The 23,139-nt window shown below is 43.1% G+C and overlaps 1 protein-coding gene across 1 annotated transcript; it reads left to right on the top strand.

The window, feature by feature from the left end:
• Nucleotides 1–8,161: 8,161 nt before the first annotated feature.
• Nucleotides 8,162–11,788, top strand: LOC127040933 (olfactory receptor 14A16-like). The gene is made up of 2 exons (XM_050935469.1): nucleotides 8,162–8,176; nucleotides 10,826–11,788. Exon 2 carries the CDS (start codon nucleotides 10,853–10,855, stop codon nucleotides 11,786–11,788), a length of 936 nt encoding a protein of 311 aa, XP_050791426.1. The 5' UTR covers nucleotides 8,162–8,176; nucleotides 10,826–10,852.
• The last annotated feature ends 11,351 nt before the right edge of the window (nucleotides 11,789–23,139 follow it).

The following is a 23,139-nucleotide window of genomic DNA, read 5'->3' on the forward strand; positions in this document are numbered from 1 at the left end:
TTTTGCTTTTGTCTTCACAAACAAGGTCAGCTCCCAGATTGCTGCACTGGGCAGCACAGTATGGGGAGAAGATGACCAGCCCACTGTGGAGAAAGAAAAGGTTCAAGGCTATTTAGAAAAACTGTATGAACACAAGTCCATGTGGCTGGATGCGCTACATCTGAGTGTGCTAAAGGAGTTGGTGGATCTGATTGAAGAGCCATTGGCATTTATCTTTGAAAACTCATGGCGAACGGGGGAGGTCCCGGATGACTGGAAAAAGGCTACTGTAGTGCCCATCTTTATAAAAGCGAAGAAGGAGAATCCGGGGAACTACAGTCCAGTCAGCCTCACATCAGTCCTTGGAAAAATCATGGAGCAGGTCCTGAAGGAAACAATTCTGAAGCACTTAAAGGAGAAGAAAGTGATCAGGAACAGTCAGCATGGATTCACCAAGGGCAAGTCATGCCTGACTTACCTAATAGACTTCTATGAAGACATAATTGGGTCTCTGGATGAGGTGAAAGCTGTAGATGTGTTATTCCTTGACTTTAGCAAAGCTTTTGATACTGTCTTCCACTGTATTCTTGCCAGCAAGTTAAAGAAGTATGGGCTGAATGATTGGACTATAAGGTGGATAGAAAGCTGGCTAGATCATCGGTCTCAAGAGGGTTGTGATCATCGACTCCATGTCTTGTTGGCAGCCATTTTCAAGTGGAGTGCCCCAACGGTTGGTCCTGGGGCCGGTTTTGTTCAATATCTTCATTAATAATCTGGAGGATGGCATGGACTGCACCCTCAGCAAGTTTGCAGATGACACTAACCTTGGTGGAGAGGTAGATACCCTGGAGGGTAGGGATAGTATACAGAGGGACTTAGACAAATTATAACACTGGGCCAAAAGAAAACTGATGAGGTTCAAAAGGACAAGTGCAGAGTTCTGCACTTACGACGGAAGAATCCTCTTCACTGTTACAGATTAGAGACCGAATGGCTAGGAAGCAGTTCTGCAGAAAAGGACCTAGGGGTTACAGTAGACGAGAAGCTGGATATGAGTCAATAGTGTGCCCTTGTTGCCAAGAAGGCTAACAGCATATTGGGTTGTATAAATAGGGTCATTGCCAGCAGATCGAGGGATGTGATCATTCCCCTCTATTCAACATTGATGAGGCCTCATCTGGAGTACTGTGTCCAGTTTTGGGCCCCACACTACAAGAAGGATGCGGAAAAATTGGAAAAAGTCCAGCGGAGAGCAACAAAAATGATTAGAGGGCTGGGGCACATAACTTCTGAGGAGAGGCTGAGGGAACTGGGATTATTTAGTCTATAGAAGAGAAGAATGAGGGGGGATTTGATCGCTGCTTTTCAGCTACCTAAAGGGGGTTCCAAAGAGGATCGATCTACACTGTTCTCAGTGGTACCTGATGACAGAACAAGGAGTATGGTCTCAAGTTGCAGTGGGGGAGGTTTAGGTTGGATATTGGGAAAAACTTTTTCAATCAGAGAGTGGTGAAACACTGAAATGAGTTACCCAGAGAGGTGGTGGAATCTCCTTCCTTAGAGGTTTTTTAAGATCAGGCTTGACAAAGCCCTGGCTGGGATGATTTAGTTGGGAATTGTTCCAGATTTGAGCAGGGAGTTGGAGTAGATGACCTTCTGAGCTCCCTTCCAACCCTGATATTCTATGATTCTGTGGAGGATAACAGGACACAGAGCTTCAAGGAAATTCAGTGTTAAGTTTGAACTTAAAAAGAAACCCAATATTTGAAAGAATGGAAATGTTCAGTTCAAAGCAGCCACACAAATGAACTCTCCCCCTCTGGCTTCATTGTGAAATAATGAAATATGCATTCTGGGAGAGACTTAGGCCTGGTATGCACCTAAAATGGAAGTGAGCCTAGCTTCATCATTCAGAGCTGTGAAAATGTCATGCCCTGTGTGACACAGTTAGATCGACCTAACCCCCACAGTAGCCACAGTGTGGTTGATGGAAGAATTCTTCCATCAATGTCGGTACAGAGTCTCAAGAGGGTAGATTTACTGCAGTGATGGAAAATCCCCTTCTGTGACTGTAGTAAGCATTTACACTGCAGTGGCATAGCTTGTAGTGTAGACACATCCTCACTCATCCATAAATAGGGGACTTATTTATGAGTTTTCATGCACTACACTGTGCTTTACTCTTTACTGGACAGTGGTTTTGTTGACTCTGCCTAGGAAACACACTATGCACAGATGAAGACATGCATCAATAAGTTCTGATTAGTGAGATGTCCAGACAATATTCACAACATCCTCACCTCTTCCATGTGCCATGAGTTATACAAATGCTTCTAGGTTCACTGCTTACGTCTCTACACACACAAACTTCCTAGCACTGTTGAATTTACATACGGTTAGAATATAGGAATCATCTGATGATTTTACTTTGAGTAAAGTTCCCTGCCTATGGCCAACATCAGAGAGAAAGGTGAAAGGAATGCAGTAATATGTAATTTCTTAAAGTGCCCAGGATTATGTCTCCTTCCTGAGTTTGCAGGAGCAGTTAACTTCACAGTGGTGTTGGAAAGAAGGGAATTCCTAAAGGAAAAAAAGACAACAAGAAACACAAATGCTGCCAAACTGAAGTTAAGATTGACAGTTGTTACCAGTAATTTAAGAATAGAAATACCAAAAAGCAAGTGAACATATTTTTCAGAAGTTGGTGGTGGATCAAAAATTTCAAAACATTTCGGGGGAGGTGGTGTCTCTGTTATAAACTGTAGCTTAGTGGTTTGCAGAGGTACCTGTGGAGTGGGATGACAGGGTTTGGTTTCCCTTTTTGTCTAATACAGTGAAAGGATTTGAATTAAGATCTTCCGTAAGAGAGGAGCACGCCCTGGGTTATGGAATATTGGGGTCTGGGGTTTACTCAATCTCTACTCTTGAATCTCTGCTATTTTGTGTAAATAATTAAAGAATGACTGGAGCAAGGATTTTATTTTGAATATCCTCATGACTACCTTAACCACCAGGCTATAGAATCATTCTTACCAGCTTTCTGTCGCAAATACTAAGAATAGCTATGAATTGTCATTATGAAAGACAATGGACCCAGGATGTCACCTCTCAGTAGTTCATAAACTTACCTAGCATGTGTGCCACCACAATTAGTGAGTCCTAGGTACTTATTTAACCATCTACCCTTTTCCCCTGCAACTACACTGTTATTTTTTGTGTGCTTTCCCAATCAGAAAGGGAATACCTAAGCAAAATAATGCACAAAACAAAAACTTTGTAAGGTTGTGAGTGGGTATCTGACCCACACATTCGTCTTCAACTTCATCAGGGGCACTGTGGTCTTCTTCCTAGTAATGATAGCAGCTGATGGGTATATGGCCATCTATAAGCCATTGCACTAACAGTCTATCATGAACAGAAGTATGTGCATGGGGCGGGTGGCAGGGGCATGGCTGGGTGGCTTTGTTCATTCCATTGTCCAGCTTGCACTGATCATCCAACTGCCCTTCTGTGGACCCAACACACTAGACAGTTTGTAATGCAATGTCCCCCAAGTCATCAAACTGGTCTGCACAGACACGTAAAGGAGTTTCTGACGGTCTCCAACAATGGGCTGGTCACCACAGGAGCCTTCATCAAATTGCTCATATCCTACACCATCATCCTTGTCAAGATAAGGACACATGTCATGGAAGGTAAGCACAAAGCCCTGTCCACCTGCGCAGCTCAGATCACAGTGGTGAATTTGCATTTTGGGCCTTGTGTTTTCATCTATGACCGGCCTTTCCAGAATCACCGTGGACAAGGCAGTGTCTGTGCTGTACACAGTGGTCACTCCAATGCTGAACGCAATGATCTACACCCTGAGGAACACTGAGATGTAAAGTGCCATCAAGAGGTTAATGGGAAGTTTTCTGTGCTCAGGGAGGAAAGCGAACGTCTAACAGATTTGTGATGCAGGACAGTTGCGTGTTTTGCCTTTCTAAATACTTCCAAGATTTCCTATGTATCTGAATGCTCAAATCTCATAGGTTTTCATGGGATTTAGACATGTTTAATCCCTAAGGCAGCTTTGAGATTCTAAACCTTCAATCTGAAATTATATGTATTTTTTTAATTTCAGAAGACCCACATGAAGGAATCTGATTATAGCCCTTATGACAGGGGTGGGCAAACTTTTTGGCCCAAGAGTGACATTGGGTTTGTGAAAAGGTATGGAGATCTGGGTAGGGCAATCTATGCCTCCTCAAGAAGCCTGGCCCCCTCCCCCTCACACTTCTCGCCCCCTGACTGCCCCCCCTCGCAACCTCCCCATCCAACCCCCCTGCTCCTTGTCCCCTGACTGCAGGGAAGGAGGACAGCAGAGGAGGGGCTTGGAGGCTAGCCTCTCCAGCTGGGAGCTCAAAGGCCAGGCAGGATGGTCCCGCAGGCCAGATGTGGCCCGCAGGCCGTAGTTTGCCCACCTCTGCTCTGTGAGATAGAATTGTTGGTCAAGATTTTCATTCATTCAACGTTATGTACTTATATGGCCTCCATAACAGAGTATCTGAGCGCTTCACAACCCTTAGTCCTCACAACACCTTTGTGTAGTAGACAAATGCCATTGTCCCTGTTATACAGAAGGGGAACTGAGGGAGAAAGAGATTAAATGATTTGTCCAAAGTTACAGAAGAAGTCCCTGGAGGATGAAGGGAACCAACGCAGGTCTTGACAGTGCCAAGTTAGTTCCTGTTAGGATATAGATATTCAGGCCCGTCTGTAAAGGCATATACTTTAAGAACTTAGGTATATTTTTATCACTTAGCTAGTTACAGGGCTATAAAACAATGAATCAAAATCACAGTTCACCTGTGTATGGGCCTTCTCTCACTAATATAGTCTGACGCCCAGTTCTTAGACTAAGGCCTTTGTCTAAGCAGCAGAGGCAGCCATATGTTTGAAAGGTACAGTCACATCCTCACAATCCAAACTAGTCACATTGAAATAAAGTATTATTGGGCTGTTAGGAATACAGTCCTTTCCTGATAATCACCACCAGATAAAGAGAGCTAAAGATGGGGGGGAGGGATAGTTCAGTGGTTTGAACATTGTCCTGCTAAACTCACAGTTGCAAGTTCAACCCTTGAGAGGGGACTGTGGTAAAAATCTGTCTAGGGATTGGTCCTGCTTTGAACAGGGGGTTGGACTAGATGACCTCCTGAGGTCCCTTCTAACCTTAGGATTAGTTTGATAGCATCATGTCTGGGAAGAATTCACTTGCTCAAGAGCTACAAAGAGTCCTGTGGCACCTTATAAACCAACAGACATATTGGAGCGTAAGCTTTCATGGGTGAATACCCACTTCATTAGATCCAGAATAACACAGCCACCCCTCTGATACTTCTCAGTGGTTGTGAAATCCTCATTTCTAATTTGGGTAGTGGCATATAATTGGTTAGATAGTTATGTTATAATATGTTAGCATTCATTAGACAGATTTCAGTAAAATGATTGGTTAAGGTGTAGCTGAGACTATTACAATATAAATTAGGCACAAACAGGAAGTAAATTGGGATTATAAAATAAGGAAAAAGGAACCTGGATTTAAGCTTGCTGGAAGTTCACCCCAATAGACAACACATTGTTTGCACGTTCAGACTTTGGGTATTGTTGTTCTCTGCTCTCACAAGAAGGACCAGGGAAGTGGGAGGGTGAAGGAATAAGTCCTCTAAGCGTTCCCTAAACTGATCCTTTCACACCTTTCACATCCTTTTTCTCCATGACCACCAGAACCCCAAGAAAGGGAGTGTTTCTATGTAAGAGATGATGCAAACAATCATCTTAATATCACATTACTACTGTCTTTTTATGTAATTTGGAGTCTTTGTATCTTTACTAAATGTTCCAATGAAATTGTTAATGTTTTCATTTGCCCTCAGTGCATCATCATTCTACATATCAGAGTTCCTAACCAGACGATTAGAAAAACAGATCTTCTGTTTATCACAGGTCATTAAGTACCACCCAGTGACCTCTATGTTTACCCCACCTCCCAGGAGCTAGACAGAGCTTCAGATAATAGCTCTAAGAGGGGAAACTGCTTTGAGTTTGACTGGTGCAGCTACATCTGCCTGAATGTGCAGAGACGCTGAACCAGTCACAAAGATAACTACATAAGGTTGAGGGACAGGCTGCTGCTCCAGGATTGCTCTCACCACTGGTGGACAGATGGGACAATTCAGGGAGATAGAGCCCAGTTTTTTACAAACATGGCATCACTTCTCCCCACTGTCTCCGAGGGTGTCTCTAAGGTGGCCCTCCTCCAGCCGGAGTAGGTCCTTCCTCTGTCTGGGTTTCTCAAACTGGGCATTTTTCCGGTCTCTGATCTCTCACCATCTCTGTCATTTTACCTAGGGATCCCAGAGCTAATGTTTATATATTTAGCAGGCAGTTAACCAGCAGGGAGTATATCTCACAGATTTCTGTCTATGAACTATAATCTCAAGATTTTAGAATATTTTATGTTTATTAAAATGGGATAGAGGTTCTAAGCAATGAGAATGTCATATACTGGAACAAACATAATGCCAGGCATCATGGTACAGATACTGAGGTTACATCAACTGAAATAGCTACATATCACTATGCAAATTTACAGCATCCGGAGATCTGGTCTCATTGACTCTACCTGCATTATGGCAGATTTACGCAAGGTTTGTGTGAGGGTGGTGGGCGGATTTGACCCCTTAACGCCAATGGAGCTACAATTGATTTACACCAGATGAGGATCTGACCCTTCATCATTGTTCAGTCTCTCTGTCATACCTACAATCAGTGTGAAATAAACATTTTTAAGATGTCATAGAGCATTGCACCTTCAGACTAATGAGTCTGTTATTTTGGAGATGTCTGCAGGAAGAAAACATATAATTGCTGAGAAAGAAAGAAAGAAAGAAAGTGGGTCTATTCATCCAAATAAAAATTGCAAATCAGATACAGAAAATCAAAGCAACACTGAATTCCTCCAAAGTTCTCTCTTCAGTGGGAAAGAAATGCTCCTTAACTATTAAAAGTTCTATTCTTGAAATTAATATCATGGGGCAAAATATTAAGAACATGAAGACTGGTTAGGAACTTTTGTCTCCTCTTCAGATTCACAGGCAAAGAATGGGCTAGATCCCCAGCTGGTGTAAATCCCCAGTAGCTCCAGTGGAGTTAATGAGGCCTAATTCCCCACCTCATTAAAACTATGTAATCCATCGGCATCTCATCCCCAAATAGTGTAAATCAAGGACACTCTGTGGAAATCAAAGGGTCACATCTCCACTTGGCATAAACAGCCCTAACTACTCAGAACTCAATGGAACTGTATCAATTTACCCCAGTTTAGGACGTAGCTAGGAGCTTTTAGTGTTTGACTCTGGCTGCTTCTTAGTGACCAACATTAAACAGACAAGGCAGCATGATCTGTCTTCCTTTGGTAGCTGCATCCCAAGAGCTGATGATGAAATGCAGGAGAAAAACATCTCTGCTCTCCAAGAGCTGTTTATGTGGCGTTAATGAAGGAACAGGCTATTCCAGGTCAGCTGGCGCTTCAGTACTGTGGCCTCTGAGCTAGTGTAGGTCACATGTCTGTGCTTCAAATACATATTTTATTCTGAAGTCTCCTTGGGATGCCACTTGCCATTCAGCCCTGCCTTGTTTCTGGCCAAGAGTCCTTCCAGGGATGCTGCCATCAAATGAGATTCATTTCGTCCTCTGGGAGGTTAGGTTTGGTTAGGGCTGGTTATCAGGGTGGTTTCTTCCTGAGATGAGATCAGAGCTGGGCTAACAGCCCTGGAGACCAGATTCAGCTATTTAACCCCAAGTCAGGTATATCCTGTGCTGTGATCATATCTTTATCCCACACAACTCAGGATTAGCTCAAGAGTTGGGAGAGGCTTTCAATCCCCCATTTAATTTAGTCCTTCACCTCTCAACCAAGCATGATCCAAGTGGGAGTAGAGAGTGGTCGTCTGTGGAGTGGGTTCCTGTCTGTAGGGAAACGCAGAGACTCAACCACTGAGGAAATATGGTGATGGGACAGGGAAACAGCTGCTGGATAATACTGTGGTGGGAGCATTATTGAGAGATATAGAGACAGATAATGCCTGAGAATCTTGGGACTGGACTATCAAATGCTTCTCAGGCTTGAAAACATTCCACAAAGACCAACACTGTAAGTTTGCTATTTCAGTTAATATGTTTGGGGTATAATACACTGGAGGAAATGTAATAATAGAACTTTTTGAAACTGTATCAGTTTACATGGGTTGAGGACTTTGCACTGAACTCTTCGTGTTTGCCTCTGGCTACTTCTTAGTGACCAACATCAAACAGCCAGGGCAGCGGGTTTCTCTGATAGCTGCATCCCAAGAGCTCCTGATGCAACATAGGGGGAAAAACATCTCTTCTCTATCAGAGCTGATTATGTGAAGTTCATGAAAGAACAGGCTTTTCCAGATTGGCTGGGGAGCTGATGCCACTGGGCTCTGAGCTATTGTGGGTAACATGTCTGTGTTACAAATATATATTCTATTCTTCAGTCTCCTTGGGACTCGTGTGGGGCATCAACCTTGTCTTCTTTTTAGCCCAGGGTCCTTCCAGGTACACTGCAATCATGTGAGATCCAGGGCAGGTGCTGATCCCCTTCTGTGGGGTTAGGGTCTACTAGGGCAGGATGTCAGGGTCATTTGCTCCTGAGGTTAGATCAGAGCTGGGCTCACAACCCTGGATTCTGGGTTCAGTTATTTAACTGCAGAAGAAGCATATACTGAGCTGTGATCATGTTTGACATGAAACTCCTAGAGACTTCCAATGGGAATTCGGCACCCAACAACCACATACTGAGTTGTGTCCATATTTGAAGAGTGCAGAAGCTATCATTTGTTATACAGCTTGGAGAGGTTTCACTCCTCAGCCAAGCCTGTCTGAGGAGGAGAGGAGGGAGCTCCTATCTGTGGAGTGGGTCCCTGACTTCTGGTAACTGCAGAAAGACCCAGCATCACAGGAAATATGGTGAAGAGGCAGAGAAACAGCAGCTGGATAAATCAGTAATGGGGCATTATTGACAGGTAAATAAACAGGCAATAATTGAAGGATCCTTGTGGTGGATTTCAAATGCAGGGTTTCGCAAACTGGGGTTGCTGCTTGTGTAGGGAAAGCCCCTGGTGGGCCGGGACGGTTTGTTTACCTGCCTCGTCCGCAGGTCTGGCCAATCGCAGATCCCACAAATCCATCACAAATTGGAGAATATTCCACAGAGACAAAACAGTAAGTTTGCTATTTGCAAATAAATATCTTTGTGTATTAACATAACAGGCAAATTTCATAATAGAACTATGAGTTACAATTGGAACTCTTCAAAACCTTTAATATAATTTAAGCAAACATTTAGAGCTCCTCAGAGTTGTTGTTGTTGTTATTGTTGTTGTTTTTCCAGCAGACAACAGTTGACTTTTCATAGAAATTGTGAAAACCAAAACTTTTTTTCTTTTTGTTCATTGAGAACTGGACAGTTTCTGGTAAACTGTTTAAAACTGAAACATTGTCACTGAATTTAAGAAAAAAAATATTTAGACTTTACCAGTACATAGGTTGTTTTGTCAAGAATAGCAGAGACTTCCTTGGAACATGTCTCAGTTTAAAATCCAGTTTTCCTTTGAGATAATTTAAACTGAAAATGTCTGAATACCCCAGATTGGATTTGTAGATTTCAACCGGGGTAGGAACACTGATATAGTCCAATAATTGTACAGTTTTAACCCAGTCACTCTATTGCAACTGTGTTTATTTCTGTTTCAAAGGGACACTTGTTGAATGGTAAAACTGAGTAAGCAGCGAAGTTGGCAGCCAAGAGCATGGGTATTAAACATACTAGTGCCTCAGATAGAGAACAGTGAATTGACGTACCCAGCCAAAGCCTGTTTCTCTTATAGCTGCCCAAGGACATAGAGGATGTCAATGGGATTAGAATTGAGATATTCTCCTCTAGCGCCATATGCGCTGTCCCACAGTGCTGCCCGCTAAACACAAATGCTGTAAATGGAGGCAGTGAACATACATATAATAAGACACAGCTCATTCCCCACAGAACTCACAGTCCAAGAAGACAAGGCAGAGAATGGATGAAGGGGAAACAGAGGCACAAGGAGGCAAAGGGACTGTCTCAAGATTACAGAGCAGGTCAGTGGCAGAGCCAAGAACAGAACCAAAGTCTCCTGATGGCCACTGACCCGCACACCCATAAAGTGACAGAGGCAAATGACAAAGCAGAGAGGTAGCAGAGTAATGCTGCTAGCCCATCAGTACACAGAGATGGAAATGCAGTCAGGATTTGGTGTCATAAATCAGTATGTTTTTAGGCAGCCGGCCATCTACGTGGTGTTGCAGTGAAATTGTTACAGGCCAGCTGTCATACAGAATGCCAAGTCCATCTCCTACTACCACGAAAAAAGGATATCAGGTAGTGTTGGAATTTTATCACTTTAGTTTCTTGTCTAAGTCCAGAACCTGCTCTTCGTAGCAATAGGGGATCCATCTTGGCTAGAATTGTTGCATTGGGATTGTACTTTGTTCCATCCTTCACACAGCATTTTATTAAGCCACATCATGAGCCAGATCTTCAGATGGTGCAAACTGATGCAGCTTCCTTGACTTTAAGGGAGCTGTGCCAATTTACATTCATGTGATATAACTCACTAATCCAAGTTAATATCAGTAACGAGTGCTGTGCATTGTTGACAATCACATCATATTGTGGGGAGAAATCAGGGCCACTCTCTCTGTCACTGTAATTTCCCCACTGTCTTTGCTCTTCCCTCTACAGCCATCAAACAATGAACTGAGAAAGAAAATGTCCAATGAAACCACCCTGACCGAGTTCCTTCTCCTGGGATTTTCTGACATTCGGGAGCTGCAGATTTTGCACTTTGTTATGTTCATGGTGATTTACCTGGCAGGCCTGATGGGGAATCTTCTCATCATCACAGCCGTAGCCCTCAACCCCCATCTTCAATCCCCCATGTTCTTCTTCCTGGTGAATCTGTCAATCCTAGACTTTGGCTCCATCTCCGTTACTATCCCCAAATCCATGGCGAACTCCCTCATGAACACCAGGGTGATTTCTTATCCCGGATGTGTCGCCCAAGTCTTTCTCTTTATCCTCTTCGCTACAACTGATCTTGCCTTACTCACCATCATGGCATATGACCGATACATTGCCATCTGCCAACCACTGCACTATGAGAGAGTGATGAACAGGAGAGCTTATGTCCAAATGGCAGCCAGTGCCTGGATTACTGGTATTGTCTACTCTGCCCTGCACACTGGGAACACCTTCAGGTTACCATTCTGCCAGTCCAATGACATCAACCAGTTCTTCTGTGAAATTCCCCAACTACTCAAGCTCACCTGCTCTGACTCGTACCTCAGTGAAGTTGGGGGTATTGCCTTAGGTGTGTTTTTAAGTTTAAACTGCTTTGTTTTCATTATTGTGTCTTATGTTCACATCTTCAAGACTGTGCTGAGAATCCCTTCTGAGCAAGGACGGCATAAAGCCTTCTCCACCTGCCTGCCTCACCTCACTGTGGTCTCTTTGTTGCTTATCACTGGCATCTTTGCCTACCTGAAACCCACCTCCAGCTCAGCATCAGGTCTGGACCTTGTTGTGGGTGTTCTCTATTCCCTGGTGCCTCCAGTGATGAATCCCATCATCTACAGCATGAGGAACAAGGAGATCAAAGCTACATTGCAGAAACTGGTTGTGTGGAGGTTATTCACCAAGAGTTAAAATATCATTCACTGCAACTTGATTGTGATTTCATTCTGAGTTTCTTTGTAGATATAATCAACTGATGACAAAATTGTCTCTTCCAAAACTTAGGGTGTAATCTGTTGATGAAATCATGAAATCTGGACTAGCTTCATTGAAGTCAAATGAGTTAGAATAAGATTACACCAGTGTACATAAGATCAGAATCTATCGACGTATGCATCTATCTATCTATCTATCTATCATAGGGATATATTGGGTTACGTCACCTATAGCCTGGGGTATGAGAGGTTTGGTTTGTGTGTTTGCTTGTTTCTTTTTCCTTTTGTTTGATTTTGTTGATTCATTTGTTGACTTGTTTCTTTGTTTCAGGTGGCTTTCTTGGGGGAGGGAGGAGCTTGAGAGTGTGGAATATGTGTGACTAAATGGTGGTATCCATTTATTTTGTCATCTGTTCAAGGTGTCAATGTCAGAATCACCTTGATGAGATTTTCTGAGAGACATGATGTTTTGCTTTCCCCATTGATGAATAATTGAAAAAAAGTTTCTGCAGGTGTCTGTTCAAATGATTTTAATGCTGAAGGGATTTTATTATGTCATGTATGATGTGTTAGGGCACGTAGAGCCTTCTATAACTGAATGTATTATTGTTATTTATTTAAATTTATTAAAATAAATATATACTGTATTGTTTTTCCTATGGTGCAAAGGTATTTGAAAGAGAAATGTATTAAAATGGTTCCTAAAGAGAAACGAAGTCTGAATAATAAGGCTAAAATTTGATTCCACCAAACTACTGCAGTGATCCCTCTGGAAGTGCTCATATTTTCTCTTATGTTATGCTTTGTTCCTATTGTGGTAAATAAATCACACTTTGCCTGGTGAAGACATTTAGTCACTTATCTTAGTGCTGGTCACAGTCCTGTGGGAAGAAATGCAGGCACCAAACACAGTTGGAGAAATCACGGTTGGGACCCAGTTTGAGAGATGGGGAATCACATGATTCCACCCTAAGACAGGGATAGGCACAAAGCTTAGACCAGAGGGTTTGAAGTAAGAAACCAAAGTGGGGAGAAGAGATTGAGCTAGCCTTTTAATCATAACAATTGAGAAGTAGTCATTCACATCAACGTGTAGCTTTGTATGGAGCCATTCCTTTCTCATCCACACAAGTATCCAAATGTTTCTAAATCTCCAAAGCTGGTTGCTGTTATTATTATTAATTCATATTTATTAAATCAGGTTTGTGCATGGTTGTGTGTACTACATATACAATAGATAAAATAAGATCATGTAGATAGCTAGACAGATCATGAAAAATCAGTGACAATTTATCGTGTCTCTTACTCTGTCTATGACTGTTGATGTCCAACTCATGATTTTCCAGTGACTATTCATTATTTGTTGTTATTTCTTTGAATATTTCTTACTCCATTACTCTTTTATAAGAACTTCATTGCATTCACTTCCAGTGTGCATTTTGAGCCATTTTAAATTAATACATTATAACGTGTTCTATTTCTTTGCCTGATTGGATACAATGAGTTTTCTTTAAAAAAAAGCTACTCAGTTGGTCTAAATCATAGTTGTGACAGGCTGGATCACAGAAACCCCCTAAAAAATCATCAGGATTTGCAAACCCTGACTTATGTGCTCTGGTTCCCTGTATAATGAACAGGAAGAGACAGACACTGAAGAATGGGATCCAGCAAAGCCAGTATGCTTTGTTGGGTGGCACCTAACTAAACTACAGGAGATGCTCACCAGACAGGTGTGTGCTAAGCCAAACCCTCTAAAAGGTACCTAATTACAAGTCAACGCTTCAAACTCTTCATCAGCATAGGTGCCCAGATGCAGCTGCACCCCTGTAGTGTTTAAGTGAAAATGCTTCTACTTCGACAGGAGGACTTCTTCCATTACTGTAGTTAATCCACTTTCCCACATGGCAGTAGCTATGTTCACAGAAGAAGCAGTTCCCATCAACATAGCGCTGTCCACAAGTGGCGTTAGGTTGGTATGGTTGCTTCGTTCAGGGGTGTGGACTTTTCACCATCCATCTACCCTGGACCTCAAAAAAAGTTTTTGAGTTCTTCCAATCCCCCCAGTTGCTTACACACACATCCTCCCCCCTCTCCAAGCTCCACCTAGATTGTGGTGACTTTGGGCATCTAGTATAACTCTTTCAGGAACAATGTAGCAGCAAAACAGGATGACCTAAAAGATTTCTTAAATACAGTAACTTTACTTTTAAAGCTCTTGTGTTTTAGACATTATTTGAAAACAACAGTGTCCTGAGATGTCCCCTCCTTTGCTCTGGTTTACGCCTTATGGGAGTCTGAAATCCATCACTGTTTCCCGCTGGGCAGAGTCCTCCTTACTCTCAGCAAGTCCTTCTTACTTCTGGCCACAGTCGGCCCCTCCTTGCACAGAACAGAACCCCACTGTTCAATAGGCCCCCGTCTCTGTGCCATGGGTTCAAACTGTGAAGTGCTCTTGTTCTCTTGTTTGGCCTACCTAATTAGACTTCTACACTTGACTTGCTGAGCTTTATTCTCCTTACGATTTTCCACAGTAGGATTTAACTTCCAGTGTTTAAAGGGTGACTTTTTGCCTCTAACTACCATACTTATATTACTTTGCTGTTTAGCCACGGTGAATTTGTTTTGGTCCTCTTACTAACTTATCAACATTTATCAATAAAAATCTGATCCTTCTAAGCCTAGCTATCAAAGTCACATACATCAATGTGTATAGCAATACTGAGTTTAACCCAGAATCTTTGGCCACAACTTCACTGGCATTAAATCGGTGATGTCAATGGAACTCCTCTGCTTTGGCGCTAGTATAGCTAACATGGGAAATTTTACCCTTACATCTTTGTCACACTGACTTTCTCTAGGGTGACATTAGAAAAAAATGTGTCTTTTTATTTCCAAGCCATTGGCCAAATCATGATCTTTTTGACATGATAGTCTAAACCCTTCAGTGAGATCCAGATTGGCCTCATTATTGCAAGTCAGATATTCTTTGGGAAACAACAAAATAGCCTCTTCGAACCTAGCAAGAATGATACAACTTTTAGTTATTTTTAAAACTTTTAAATAATAATAATAATAGCTAAGACTCTAGGCACTTCAGCATATAAACAATAATACTATAATATTCCAGCATTCTGACATTATTTCAATGAGAACTCAGCTACACAGAAACCTCTTTTCCTCCCCTTTGTCATTGTGGAAATCAAGCCTATGGCTCACTCAGAAAATCTCATCACAGTAATCATAGAATATCAGGGTTGGAAGGGACCTCAGGAGGTCATCTAGTCAAACTCCCTGCTCCAAGCAGGACCAGTCCCCATATAAATGATCTCAGCTAGGGCTTTGTCAAGCCTGATCTTAAAAACATCTAAGGAAGGAGATTCCACCACCTCCCTAGGTAACCCATTCTAGTGCTTCACCACCCTTCTAGTGAAATAGTGTTTCCTAATATCCAGACTAAACCTCCCCCACTGTAACTTGAGACCATTACTCCTTGTTCTGAGAACAGTCTAGATTCATTATCTTTGGAATCTCCTTTCAGGTAGTTGAAAGCAGCTATCAAATCCCCCCTCATTCTTCTCTTCTGCAGACTAAACAATCCCAGTTCCCTAGCCTCTCATCCTAAGTCATATGCCCCAGTCAACTAATGATTTTTGTTGCCCTCCACTGGACTCTTTCCAATTTTTCTACATCCTTCTTGTAGTTTGGGGTCCAAAACAGGACACTGTACTCCAGATGAGGTCTCACCAATGTCAAATAGAGGGGAGTGATCACATCCCTTGATCTGTTGGCAATGCCACTCCTTATACAGCCCAAAATGCTGTTAATGACACATGGGCACACATCGTAGATGACAAACATTGACAACCTCATCGAACCAAACACTCATCACCTACACAGAAATACCTTTAAGAAAGAAACAACTCCACCCATCAACAGATCAATTACAAAAAACTATCTAAACTAAGAAACAGAGAAAAGGAAAAATACAAACAGCTGCACTGTTACCTCAAATAGAGTTTTTATCCCCAAAAATCAAGAGACAGAGGCTCCAAGGTGTACACTAGAAACTTTGCTATGGCTACTGATCAGAAAATGTAGTGATGGGTTGCTTTATAAAATCATTAGATATATAGATAGATAGATAGATAGATTTTTTTAACCTATTTACGCTGGTGTAAACATAGATTAACTTCATTGACTAGATTTTGCCAGAGTAAATACCCCAATGTTCATACATAGATTGCATGCTACATTCTTATGGATAAAATAATGTCAACAGTAGATTATATTTACAAAGAAACACAGAATGACATTGTGGTTATGGGGAAAAGACAGATATTTTATTCTTGGTGAATAGCCTCAATCCAATCATTTTCCACAGGGCAGCTTTAATCTCCTTGTTCCTTATACTGTAGATGATTGGATTCATCATGGGAAGCACCACAGAATAGAGAATCGGTGCCACAAGATCTATGCCTGATGTGGAGCTGGAGATGGGTTTTAGGTATGCAAAGGTGCCAGGGAAAAGGAACAAGGAGATCACAATGAGATGAGAGAGGCAGGTGGAGAAGGCTTTAAGCCGGCCCTGTTCAGAGGGGATTCTCAGCACAGTTTTGAAGATCTGAACATAAGACACAATTATTAAAAAAAAGCAGCTTAAGACTAAGCACACACTAAAGACAATAACTCCATTTTCATTGAGGTACGAATCAGAGCAGGTGAGCTTGAGTAGCTGGAGAATTTCACAGAAGAATTGGTTCACCACGTTGCCTCCATAGAAAGTTAACGCAAACGTGTTCCCAGTGTTCAGAGCAGAATACAGAATACTGCAAATCCAGGCAATGGCCACCATTTGGACTCATGCTCTTCTGTTCATCATGGTCTTATAGTGCAGAGGTTGGCAGATAGCGATGTATCGGTCATATGCCATGATGGTCAGTAAGGCTAAATCTGCTGAAGCAAAGAATAAGAGAAGAAAGACTTAGGTGATACATCCATAATAAGAAATCACCCTGGTGTTCATGAGGGAATTGGCCATGGATTTGGGAATGGTGACAGAGATGGAGCCAAAATCCAGGATGGACAAATTCATTAGGAAGAAGTACATGGGCCTGTCAAGATGGTGGTTGAGGGCTATGGCTGTGATGATGACAAGATTCCCCATTAGGGTTGCCAGGTAAAGCACCAGAAACACCACAAAGTGCAAAATCTGCAGCCCTTGAACCTCAGAGAATCCCAGGAGAAGGAACTTGGTCACAGTGGTTTGGTTGGACATTTTCTTCCTCAGTAAGTTGTGTGATGCCTGTGGAGGGAAAGAGAAGGGCAATAGGCAGTATTAAAGTGACAGAGAGAATGGTCCCAGTTCCCCTGTGCAGAGTAACTCCTGAAGTGACTGTCAAAGGAGCAGATCACTCGTCGCTTCCATTGAGCAGGAGAGGTGAATGGTCATCACCTGCTGACAATCAGACCGCTAGGCTGGTGCATTGTTACATGACAATCAGTACATGTCGCTAAAACCAGTGGAGCTGGGTCAGTTGACACCATCTGAAGCTCTGATCCAAGACCAGCAAGAAGATGGAAAAAAGTATAAGCCAAATCCAACAGTCTTTGCCAAAAATGGCCCTCTATTGTGACCAACAGCAGGCTCTCAGTCTGGGCATGGAACTGAAATTCTAAAACACCAGCACAACCTAATTTCCATTTTCCTGGGGAATAAGGCATAGACTCCCCTGGTGTCCTACATCTCAATTTGTCTGTGATTATTCCACCCCAGCACCACATAGACAGCCTGCTGTCTGACCATACATTGATGTATGGAACCCAGTGCCAGCTATTCTTACACAGCTATGAGCTGATGAGTTAGTAGCATCACTCACTTACTGCTGTGTTGTATCACTTGCCTCTGTGAATTTGTGTCTGCTCTGTGTGACAGTCAGGAGACTTGGGGTCTATCCTTGTCTCTACCACTGACCTGTGGTGAGAAAACCCTTTGCTATGACTCCGATTAGCTTGCTGTGTCAGATATCTGTCTGTGTTTTCACCTTTATTTTCTTTGTAACCAATTCTGACTTTTAAGACTCATTACTTATATTCACTTAAAATCCATCTTTCTGTAGTTAATAAACTTGTTTGATTGTTTCATTTAAAGCACTGTGTGTTTGGATTGAAGTGTGTGTTAACCTCCACTTGAGATAACAAGGTTTGCGCATATCATTTTCCATTGATGAAATGATGGACTTTATATGAGCTTGCATTGTCCATTAGAAAGCTGGGCAGTACAAGTTGCACATTTCTGGGGAAAGGTCTCGGTCTGGGAGTTTGCTGGTATTGGCCTGCATGTAATCCAGGAATGGCTGGCCAGAGCATTCATGTAATGCAGCTGGGAATGATGTTGCATTCTGGAGGCTGTATGTGAGGAGGACCAGGAGTGATTTATCTCACAGCAAAACAATGTAAAAGGCACGCCAGATGGGAGAATGGAAGGGACACAGCTGTTCAACTGTCCAGATTGTACCATAGGGAATGTCACAATGTTCTTTCCATGGAGCAGGGGCGGCTCTAGTATTTTGCTGCCCCAAGCACGGCAGGCAGGCTGCCTTCAGTAGCTTACCTGCGGGAGGTCCCTGGTCTCACGGATTCGACGGCACATCTGCAGGATGTCCGCCGAAGCTGCGGGACCAGGGGACCCTCAGCAGGCAGGCTGCCAAAGGCAACCTGCCTGCAGACCTCTCGGCGACCAGCAGAGTGTCCCCCATGGCTTGTTGCCCCAGGCATGCGCTTGGTGTCTTGTGCCACCCCTGCCAGGAAGACTGTGATATCCATCAGCACAGAAAATTGTTTCCAATCAAAGTAGTGAAGGCTTCGGTTGGGGTAGGCCAGAAACAGAATTTCACATCCTAGCCCCCCTCACTTGAGCTGTGGGGAAGCAAAGACCCTAATATTGATCCCAGTGTCTGAACTGGGCCCTTCTTTGCTTCATTTGCAATGTGGTGAATTCCTGTTCAAAATATTCTTCTCCTTTCAGCCCTACAACTCTCAGCAAGGAAGGCCCAATCCTGACCCCACTGGAGTCACTGGCAATGCTCCATCTGACTTCTTGAGAGCTGTGTTTAAACATCGAGGGATTGAGTCTGTGTTTGTGCTGTAACTTCATTAGAGCTAATTTCTCAATGGAAATGTCATCACGGCGTAATATTTTGTTTCATTTCTCCCACATTCGGTACAGAGGTGACTGCATTGAGCAACGGACATCTTTATGGAAGTGAAAGTAGGTAAAAAAAAGTCAATAAATTGACCGATTACTGAGTCATATAGAGTTAGGAAAGGAGAGGGCTACCGATATGGAAGTAGGCTCCCAAGTTTCCTTACCCCACTATCAAGAGAGACATTAATGCGGGGGTCCCTGTATGTTCACAGTGGGGCAAATTCCCCTCTCGCTCCATCCAGGGTAAATTAGAAAAGGTATAATAGAATATCTCTGGTTTAAATAGGAGATTCAGGTCTTTTGTCTCCAGCCCCTGCTGCATCCTCCACTCATTAAACTTCTCTTACACTAGTCCCTCAGCATCTCCCTCCCTCTGCCTCACACAGCCCATCCCCCAAACAAACTTCCACAGCCCCAATCCCATCTCTCCCCTCTGACAACCCTATGCCCCACAGATGATCTCAGCTCCTGTTCTTTGAGACTCCCTGTCCCATGGCCCAGAGCCAATTCCCCACCCAGAGTTCCTGACCCAGCTTCCTCAGAAAGCCCTGCTTAACCTATCTGCCCACAAGGTCCCTCCTCTGCTCAGCCACACATCCCAGATATGACCTCAGACCTCCAAGCACTCATTCTCTTTTCCTTTTCCCCATTGGCAAGTCCTGGCCACTTCATTCCTCCCTCCCTCGCCTCCTTCCTCTGTCTGGCCCCAATCCCCTCTTCTGAACACTGCCCCCAAGGTAGCTTCTGACCTGCATCACCCAGCACATGGCCACAAGGTGTAACTGAGACAAAGGTCTCGACCTGGTGAGATATTATCCTGGTCAGGGCAGCCTCCATGGTTATATTAGAACAGAGATCTGCAACCTTTGGCACGTGGCTCGCAGGGGTAAGCCCCTGGCAGGCTGGGCCTGTTTGTTTGCCTGCCAACTCCCCAGGTTTAGCCGATCACTGCTCCCAATGGCCACGGTTCGCCGATCCAGGCCAATGGGAGTAGTGGGAAGCAGCAGCCAGTACATCCCTTAGTCCATGCCACTTCCCTCAGCCCCATTGGCCTAGAGCAACTAACTGCTCTGGTAATCCCTTCTCAGCAGAAACTGATTGACACCCCTCCTCAGATGATAGGAAGGAGGGCTTTTTAACCTTCTTGTACTGTTTTCTACCTTTCCCTCCCCCGCAAGTACTACGGGATTGGGCAACCTGTGTTGGCAAACAGCGCACCCTCTACAGGCCATCAGCACTGCTATGCTGGATTCTGGGCCTATGTTGTACTCTAAAGGGGGAGGATTATAGTGACATGAAGCACCTTGTTACTCTTGCATTTCTTTCTTTGTTTTTGTGCATCCACTTCAGAGAGGGATGGTCCATGATGAGGGTAAACCTCCGTCTGAGTAGATAGTAGCAAAGGCTTTCTTTGGCCCACTTTATTGCCAGGCATTCCTTCTCTACTACAGCATATTTACATTCCCTGGGCAGGAGTTTGCTACTGAGGAACAGGACTGGGTGTTCTTCTCTGACCATTTGAGAAAGGACCCCTCTCAACCCGACCTCAGAGGCCTCAGTTGTAAGATAAACTCTTTCTCCCAGTCTGGAGTTGCCAGCATGGGGTTGGTGAAGAGGCTGGTCCACAGATCTGGAAAAGTCTCTTCGGTCCATCTTACTATGGTGCTTTTCTCCAGAAGTTCTTCTTTAAGGTGACCCATGAAGAGATTGGTGAATTGGGGAGCCATCCTGGTATCCATGGTAGTTCCCATGATTCAGACCAAAAAAAAAAGTTGTTGAAAGTGAAATTGTTATAGGTGAGGATGAAGTGGGTGAATATGATGATGTGTTTGGGATATATGAGGGTTGTCCATTGTGTGGTAAATATGTCATGCAGGCAGCTATGCCATTATTGTGAGGAATATTGGTGTACAGGGAGATGGCATCCATGGTAGCAAGGATGTTGTTCTGAGGGAGGTTGTTAATGCTGCAGAATTTGTGGAGGAAGTCAGTTGTGGAGGAAGCTTTCCCCTTGTGTGGTTTGAGGATGGTTTCTAGGAGTCCTGATATTCCTTCAGTAAGAGTGATGTGCCCAGATATGATAGGTCTGCCTGGGTCCACTCCAAACACACCAAGAAATCTCTTTACAGCAAGAGACTTCTCTTGTCTTGCTCTACAACACTCCTACTAATATATCCCAGAAAGATATTCACTGTTTTTGCAACAGAAATACATTGCTTTGTGATCCACTGTAAGCCCCAGATCCTTTTCTGCAGTATTCCTTTCGAGGCAGTGATTTCCCATTTTGTATTTGTGCAATTGATTGTTTCTTCCTGCATGTAGTACTTTGAATTTGCCTGTATTGAATTTCACACTATTTAATTCAGATCCTACCTCCAGTTTGTCAAGATCATTTTGAATTCTAATCCTGTCCTCCAAGGCACTTGCAACCCCTTCCAGCTTGGTATCATTGTCAAACTTTATAAGTTTACCTCTATGCCATTAACCAAATCATTTATGAAGTTATTGAATAGAACCTGACTCAGGATAGATCCCTGAGGGACAACACTAAATATTCCCTTCCAACTCAATTGTGAACCATTGAAAACTACTGCCCAAATATGGTTCCAGCCACTTGTGCACCCACCTTATAGTCGGTTCGTCTAAGCTATATTTCTGTAGTTTATTTCTGAGAAAGTCATGTAAGACAGTATCACTAGCCTTACCAAAGTCAAGATATACCACATCTACTGCTTTACCCCATCTACAAGGCTTGTCACCTTATCAAAGAATGATATTAGGTTGGTCTGACATGATTCATTCTTGACAGATGAATGCTGACTGTTGCTTATTAACTGATTTTCTCCAAGGTGCTCAAAAATAGTATGTTTGATGCTGTGTTCCATTATCTTTCCAGGCACCAACACTAAGCTGACTGGTCTCTATATCCCTGCATTGTCCTTATTCTCCTTTTTATAGATACATACCATATTTGCCCTTTTCAAGTCTTCTGGTATCTCTCCCATCCTCCACTTTCTCTAAGATAATTGCTAGCATTTCAGAGATCTCTTCAACCGGTTCCTAAATATTCTAGGATGTATTTCATCAGGCCCTGCCAACTTGAAGACCTCTAACTTGTCTAAGTAGTTCCCAATGGCTGGAAGCTGAAATCAGACAAATTCAGACTGGAAATAAGGTGTGAATTTTAATAGTCAGGATTATAAACCCTTGGGACAACCTATCAACAGTGGTGATGGATTCCCCATCACTGACAAGGTTTAAATCAAGGTTGTATCTGAAGAAGTGAGGTTTTTTACCCACAAAAGCTTATGCCAAAATAAATCTGTTAGTCTTTAAGGTGCCACTGGACTCCTTGTTGTTTTTGTGGATACAGACTAACATGACTACCTCCTAATACTTTAAATCAAGATTGGATGGATTTCTAAAAGATCTGCTTCAGGAATTATTTTGGAGGAATTCTTTGGCCTGTGCTGTACTGGATATCAGATTACATAATTAAAATGATCTCTTCTGCCTTAAGGAGCTCCAACTCTATTGACTCCAATGGTATCAGGACTGAGTCTTCCCTGCTATTTAAGAGATGAGGGTTGTCTGGCTGAAGGAAGGAGTAGCAGGAATATGCCACTTTGCATATGGAACAGAGCTGGGTCTAGCTCACACACAGGATTCTGTACTAGGCTCCACACTTCATAGACTCATATACTCCAGGACTGGAAGGGACCTCGAGAGGTCATCGAGTCCAGTTCCCTGCCCTCATGGCAGGACCAAATACTGTCTAGACCATCCCTAATAGACATTTATCTAACCTACTCTTAAATATCTCCAGAGATGGAGATTCCACAACTTCCCTAGGCAATCTATTCCAGTGTTTAACTACCCTGACAGTTAGGATCTTTTTCCTAATGTCCAACCTAAATCTCCCTTGCTGCAGTTTAAGCCCATTGCTTCTTGTTCTATCATTGGAGGTTAAGGTGAACAAGTTTTCTCCCTCCTCCTGATGACACCCTTTTAGATACCTGAAAACTGCTATCATGTCCCCTCTCAGTCTTCACTTTTCCAAACTAAACAAACCCAATTCCTTTAGCCTTCCTTCATAGGTCATGTTCTCAAGACCTTTAATCATT

The sequence above is a fragment of the Gopherus flavomarginatus genome (assembly GCF_025201925.1).
Source record: "Gopherus flavomarginatus isolate rGopFla2 chromosome 11 unlocalized genomic scaffold, rGopFla2.mat.asm SUPER_11_unloc_1, whole genome shotgun sequence".
NCBI classification, from domain to species: Eukaryota; Metazoa; Chordata; order Testudines; family Testudinidae; genus Gopherus; species Gopherus flavomarginatus.